Source organism: Penaeus monodon, chromosome 26 (assembly GCF_015228065.2).
Source record: "Penaeus monodon isolate SGIC_2016 chromosome 26, NSTDA_Pmon_1, whole genome shotgun sequence".
Classification (NCBI taxonomy): Eukaryota; Metazoa; Arthropoda; class Malacostraca; order Decapoda; family Penaeidae; genus Penaeus; species Penaeus monodon.
Genome location: NC_051411.1, coordinates 19,051,604 through 19,059,702, shown reverse-complemented (window position 1 = coordinate 19,059,702; position 8,099 = coordinate 19,051,604). Strand labels below are relative to the sequence as shown.

The window sequence follows — 8,099 nt, the reverse complement described above, 5'->3', positions numbered from 1 at the left end:
CTAATTTTTTAAAAAAATTTGTTCAAAAATTTTTTTGAACAGGGTCCCCTTTTTTTTTTTAAAAATTTTTTTTTCCCCCTTGGAAGTTTTTTTTTAAAAAAACTCACTTTTTAAAATTAAAAATTTTGCCCAAAATTTCCCTTTTTGGAAAAATTTTTTCCATAAAAAAATTTTTTGTATTTTTAAGAACAATCTAAAAAACTTCAAAAAACAGTTGTTTTTAAAATTTTTTAAAAAAAATTACAAAGAACCCCAAAATTCTTAAAATTAACATTTTGATTTAAAATTTTTCAATAAAAATTATAAAATTTTTCCTTTTTAGCAAAAAGATTTTTTTAAAAAGGAAAAAATATTTTTAAAAATTTTAAATTTTCCCCAGACACCCAAAAATTTTAAAAATTTTAAAATTTAATAAATTTTAATAAATATTTTATTTAATAATATTAAATTTTTAAACTTCAAAATTTAAAGTCTATAAATTTAAAATTATATTTAAATTTAAAAAAATATTTTATAAAATATTTAAATAATAAAAATAAATTTAAAAAAAATTTTCAAATTTTAAAATTTTTTAAAATTTATAAAATTTTAAAATTTTAAAATTATAAATTGTTTGATAAAAATTAAATTATAAATTATAAAAATAAAAAAAAAAATATTTTTTTATGAAATTAAAAATATCAAAAAAATATAAATACTATTGTATAAAATTTTTTAAAAAATTTATAATAAAAAATATTATAAAATATATTTTAATATAAAATATATATAAATATTATAAATATAAATATATATATATATATATATATAAAAATTTTTAATATAAAATAATAAATATTATATAATATATATATATAAAAAAATATTTTTATATTTTAAAATATTAATATATATATAAAAAATATATATAAACAAAAAATAATATTATATAATATATATAATATATAAAAAAAAATATATATATATAATAATATATATAAAAAATATTATTTATAATATATAATAAAATAAAAATATATAATATTATATATAATATATATAAAAAAAAATATATTAATATAATTATTTCTATATATAAATATATATAATATATATATATATATATATAATAAATATATATATAAAAAATTTCATATATATATATATATATATAAAATCTGTATATATATATATAAAAAATAAAATAAAATTAATATATATTTATATATATATATATATATATATAAATAAATGAAAAAAAACAAATATATAATATATTTCCATATTTATTTTTTGTTTTTTTATTTTTACAAAAAAATATTAAGTTTAAATTATTAATATTTTATAAAAATATATTAAAATATTATTTATAATGATAATATAATAAATTAATATATATATGATATAATATATTGTAATATGTATAAAATTATATTAAGAATATATAATGTAATAATATATGTAATAAAATAAAAAATATATAATATATATATATATATGTAAATTATGTAATATAAGAAATTTTATGTTAATAGTATTTATATGTATAAAATTGTATATTATATAGTATATATATTATATATTATATAGAATATTTTAAGTTTAATATGAATTAATATTTATTAATTTGTATATTATGTATATATAAAATTAGTTTTTTTTTTTAATGTTAAAAAGTAATAAACACACACACCACACACATTATATATATAAATATAATAAAAATTATTATAATATATATATATTAATATAATATATATAAACATTTTAATATAACTCATAAATTATATAAACTTATATATATATATATTTTAATAATATAATTAATTTTTTTATAATATATTATTTATGTATATTATATGTTACATGTTATAATAGAAAAAATTATATATATTTTTTATATTTTAATATATATATTATAATATATATATAAAAATATATATATATATATATTTTTATTATATTATATATATATTTATAATATATTTTTATATAATATAATAATATTAAAAATAATATATTATATATATATATATGTATATATATTATGTTTATATATATTTTATATATATTATATTATATATATATTTATATATTATAATATATTATTATTAATGGTGTGTGTGTGTGTGTATATATATAAAATTATATATATCATATAAATATATCATATATATATAATATAAATACATTATAACATATAATATCTTATTAACATATATTACATATATATAAATATATATAATATATATATACATATATAAATATATATATAATAATATAATATTTATAAAATATTTAAATATAAAAAAAACAATAATTAAATATTATATTTTTAAAAAATAAACAAACAAATAATATATGGATATATAAAATTATATATTTTTTATTATTTAATTTATATATATATTTTATTATATATAATTTATTAAAAAATCTTATTATATAATATTATATATTTTTTTTATATTATATAATTTTTTTATTTATAAAATTATATATATATTTTATATATATATATTATATAATTTTATATATATAAATATATATATTATATAATATATAATATATTTTTTGTGTATATATATATATATAAAATATATATTATATATATATAATTTTTTGGGTTTTAAATTATATATAAAAATATTATATATATATATGTATTATATATATATATATTAAAATATATTTTAAAAAATATATATTTATATTATATTTAAATTTTTTTTTTATTTTATTTTTTTTATTATATTATTTATATTTATAGATATTTATATATTTTGTATATTATTTATACATATATAATATATAATATTATATATAAAATTATATAATTTATATTATTTGTATATAATTACATTCAAATTATATAAATTCTAAAATTAAATTATATATTAAAAAAAAAATTTATTTTAAAAAATTTATTATTTATATTTTATATATTTTTTATTTTTATATATTTTTTTTTTATATAATTTTATTTATTTTTTTATAGTTTTTTATATTTTGTTATTTTAAATATCTTTTTTTTAAAATTATTATTTAAATATATTTTAAATTATATATAATATAATTATTAATGAGGGGGGAGCCCAGGGCCTATTTTAATTGTACCAGAGAATTTTGTGATTATTACAAAATGTTTTTCAAAAAACTTTTGCTCCCCCCCAATTAGAACCCAATTTTTTTCAAATCGCCTTTGCAGATCCTTTTGAGAAAGTGAACAGGAAAAAAACAGCGCGGGCAGAAGGTTTTTTTGTTTTAAACATGAGATTTTTTTAAAATTTTGAAAGGGTTTTGCAAATTTAGATTGACAAAATATTAGACCACATAGAAAAACTATTTGTCCTTTCAGGTAAGCATGCCATTTTTCAAATTCTAAATACTCCCTTTTAAAACAGGTATAGGGCTGTGTGGACAACATTTAAAATTTGGGAAGAAAATGTAGGGGAGAAGGCCCTTAAACATTTATTGAACAAAGTGAGTGGGGGGGAAGATTTTGATGATGATGTGATTGATTAGTAAAAATAATAAATATTACAATAGTATAGTATATTTAAAAAAAGCAGAGTGTGTTGTCTACCAACTATTCACAGTTAATGTCTTTGCAAAAGCAAAATTGTAAAATTTCTTACAATATTCTGTGTTCTCTTCCCTGAGTAATAGATATCAAATTCAGAGATTAGATTTCATTCAAAGAGATAGCAAGACCCTTAAAGCTATTCATTCATGAGATTTTGATTTGTAAATATATGAAATATAGACTACAAAAATGCTTGCATGTGAATTTTAAAGATCACTACCAGTTACTAAAGTACACTCTTTTTTTTACAGTTGTGAAAGAGACAGTAAGCTTAGTAATATCAAGACAGCTGCTCTCAGATGTGTCTACACACCTTACCTCAATGGCAGACCATGTTGCCAAGACTGTCGCACATTTTACACTTGATAAAGTGAGTTTTAACTTCCAAAGATATATGACATAAGTAATACAAATTACATATATATGATCAAAAGAATGATTTTCAGGTTAATTCTTATGATAAAGCATAATAATATTTCATCCATTATTCCTTTCATAATTAGTTGTGAAACTTCCACAGGTACAACCTCGAGTCATAAGTTTTGAGGAGCAAGTAGCCAGTATCAGGCAGCACTTGGCAGACATTTATGAACGTGAAAGCTCATGGAGGGATGCTGCTGCTGTTCTTACTGGTATTCCACTGGAAACCGGGCAAAAGTATGTAAATGCAATAAAAGTTTTCCTAATAAATAATGCATAACTACACATGGTTTGCTATGTATGTAAATGAAACTGCAGTGCATAGTGAGTGTCCTCTGTACTTAATAGCATTTATTGTTTCTTCTTTTGTGAATTGACACATTTTATTAGTGATAACTAAAGTCATATATTATTTTGATATTTCAGACAGTATAGTGTCGATTATAAACTTGAGACATACCTCAAGATTGCTCGTTTATATCTCGAAGATGATGACCCAGTACAAGGAGAAGCTTACATTAATCGTGCTAGTATTTTGCAGGTAATAACTTTGTTGTTTAAATATTTGTATAATTTATCTTTTACAAATTATTCACACAATTGAAGAATGAAAAATAAAAAGAATTAAAGATTTTTCACAAGATTACTGAAAATTCAGCTTTCACCTTTCCCTTATGATTACTTTAATGCCATTTCAGGCAGAGTCAAAGAGTGAGCAACTACAAATTTATTACAAAGTTTGTTATGCACGTGTGTTGGATTATCGTCGCAAATTCATAGAAGCTGCCCAGCGTTACAATGAACTGTCATATAGGCCAATTATTCATGAGGATGAACGTATGGAGGCTCTCAAAAAGGCTTTAATATGCACTGTGCTGGCATCAGCAGGTATGATTACCAACTTCAGGTTAAATATTTATATAGAATTCATAAGCTGAAATTTATTTTGTATGTGAAGAAATAAATTTTTATATGTACTGTATTGAAGGCTCATGGGCAAGAGTACAAGTATATACAAACAACAGTTAATCTAGCCATTTTTTATACTTAAAATAGGGCAGCAGCGTTCAAGAATGCTGGGCACACTTTTCAAGGATGAGAGATGCCAGCAGCTACCTTGCTACCACATCTTGGAGAAGATGCACCTGGACCGCATCATCCGTCACAATGAACTCACAGAGTTCCAAAACATGTTGCAACCTCACCAGCAAGCAACCACTGCTGATGGTATGTGAAAGTTCTTAATACAAGCATGTACTTTCATTTGCAGTCAAAGTAGACTAATGAATAGAGACCCAGTAAAGCAAAGATTATTGAAATACATTATTTCAACAGAGTGAAAAGAAGATCCTCAATTTATAGTAGAATAGGTGCTTGTGTTTAACATTCTTTTGGGTTACATTCCTTAACTCCTTGCAGATATTAAAAATTTGCCAACTGCATTAGATATCCCCTGTAAGCCTAATATGAGTAATAGTAGTTGTATTTTCTCCATCAAACCAAAGTAATAGTATTTCTCATAGAAGCAAGACATATCCTTGATAACTTGATAAAATCGGTGGAAACAAGTGCATATTCAAAGTACAATATTACATATAAATATATATTTCAATGTTGGCCAACACTGGGCTGTGATCATTATACAATTTTTAAGGCCAAAAGTAACTACTCGAGAGTTTAAAACTCTAAAAATCCTCTTATTTTCATAGAGAAGTACACAACTATATCAAAACAATATAATCAATGTGGAATAACCAGTATTCAAATATGTAACAGATGTCAATAGTGATACTGCCTCAGTTGACCTTGAAACAGACTTTCAATAATTAATATATATAGTGTTTCATGTTGATAATAGTGATGAGTGTTTATATAAATATTAATCCACAGGTTCTACAATTTTGGATCGTGCAGTGACAGAGCATAATTTACTGGCTGCAAGCAAGCTATATAACAATATTACTTTCCCGGAACTGGGTGCTCTGCTCCAGATTTCCCCAGCCAAAGCAGAGAAGATTGCAAGTCAGATGATCACAGAGGGACGAATGAATGGCTACATTGATCAGGTAAATTTAATTAATTATTCAGTAAGTATGATAGTGGAAGAAATTCATTTATATATCCAGATATATGTATTTTTAGTGTGTGAATTATTTCTTATTTTCTTCTTTGTGCTAGATTGATGGCATCCTACACTTTGAGGCTCGTGATGTCCTTCCCCAATGGGACAAACAGATCCAGTCTCTCTGTTTCCAAGTAAATGGAATAATAGAAAAAATCAACACAGCACATCCAGAATGGGTAGCCAAGATCATGGATGAACAGATGGTGCAGTGAAGATATTTCGATATTAATTTTAAGTATAATGAAGTAAATAAGGAATTTCCTGTCTATATGTAAACTTATTCACATACATATTTACAGATCCATAGAAAAAAAAAATTGTTAATTATTCTTCTTTGAAGTTATTTGAGTTATTTGTCAATAAATTATCTATCCAGTGTTATTTCAAAAATTATTACACATCCATAGAAAAAAGTACATTTTACTGGACTTTGTTAATTATTCCTCCTTTGAAGAGTTATTTGTCAATAAATTATCTGCCCAGTGTTATTTCAAAAAATGTTACTGATGTATATTATTTAATATCTTGGCCAATGAGCAATTGCAAGGTTTCATTGCAGTCTTAATAGTTTTAGACTGCAAAAAAATATAATTGAGTCAGATATGTACCTCTCATATACAATAAGCACTATCCTTCACTAGCAGTCAGTTATGAGTTTTGTTTTGTTTGTGATTGACATGGCCCAGTTGATAAATTAAATCGAAAAAATTAAAAAAAAAGTGGGATTTCTTTCTACTAACCAGTACTGTTATAATGGAATACATTCTAGACATTTATGGAACTTAAAGATTCTGTATTCATAATTTTGAATACAGTTTGCAGAACCCAGTGTCTTGTAATGAATCAGTGATAGGTGATGAACTTTGTTGAATTCAACATTAGTGACTGGAATTTCTATTTAGGTTCATTTCTGGTTGAAGCCAAAGTTATCATTGTGCTGCTGGTACCAGATTATCCTAAAATTGCCAGAAAAGGTCTTAACATTCATAACCAAAAGCCCAAACAGACAAACTCTCTACTTAACACATGCTTAACAATTTGAGTAGGATTTGTTTGAGATTTTGTAATCTGAAAAAAAAAAAAAAAAAAAACTCATACAAAAGTAATTTTAAAAAATATTTTAACTCAACACTGTAATCACTGTAGCTTCTGAAAATGACTGGCTTACATGAAATGGCTGTGTAACTCTGTCTCTACACTTGCAATGGTAGTTTTTTTATCAGAGGTTAAAGATAGTAAGAAAAAGATGGAGTGAAAATGCTTAAGATAAATTGGAATAACTCCAGGCAGAAGTGTACCCATCACCAAAAAACAAATCACATTGTTTAAGGACTTAGTCCATGTGTGTGGTGCATATGGAACCCTGTAAATTACTCCCTGCACTTTTTGATTGAAGAGTTAAACATAGAGTCTACATATTGGTTAAGGGGACCATCTGTATTTTTGTGGGGTATTTTTGTGTCAGGTCCATAGGTATTGTTTTTTTATGCTCATCAATGTGCATATATTTTTTTCTTTTCTTTTTTTTCTTTTTTGTTCTTTTTAAATCATTACACTCTGGTAACTCCCCAGCAAAGATAAGGGAAAGAAATATTTTGACATGGTTTTAACCCTAGAAAAGCTACCCTTATCATTTTGTTGTTTTTCATGCTAATAAATACCTCTTTCCTGCTTCAAAATTAAGGAACCAAATATATTCACATATATTTCATCAAGTCTGAATTTTCATCTAGTTGTTCCTTCAATATGATGCTTATGCCATTAATTATATGAGAATTTTCTTTTAATGTAGGAAAGTAGCAACTTTTATTTTCCAAAGATACAATAGCTAGGAACTAATTTCTAAAAATTAATCATGCCGGAAAAGGAACTGTATTGAATTGCAGATAGTCTCACACCCAATTATCACTTTCCAAATGTTTATTTAGAATAAAAGATATTAAAGGAAACATCTTTTGAATCCATTTTAATGAATATATCCATGCTTTT

The 8,099-nt window shown here is 22.2% G+C and overlaps 1 protein-coding gene across 1 annotated transcript in view; it reads left to right on the top strand.

Moving 5' to 3' along the window:
- LOC119589972 (COP9 signalosome complex subunit 4-like) overlaps nt 1-8,059 on the top strand; it is a gene marked incomplete at its 5' end in the record, with an annotated part of 12,791 nt that extends 4,732 nt beyond the window's left edge. The window contains 6 exon segments of the mRNA XM_037938664.1: nt 4,086-4,222; nt 4,412-4,526; nt 4,684-4,873; nt 5,042-5,212; nt 5,876-6,051; nt 6,164-8,059. Coding sequence (XP_037794592.1) covers nt 4,086-4,222; nt 4,412-4,526; nt 4,684-4,873; nt 5,042-5,212; nt 5,876-6,051; nt 6,164-6,322 — 948 coding nt within the window.
- Nucleotides 8,060-8,099: the final 40 nt, after the last annotated feature.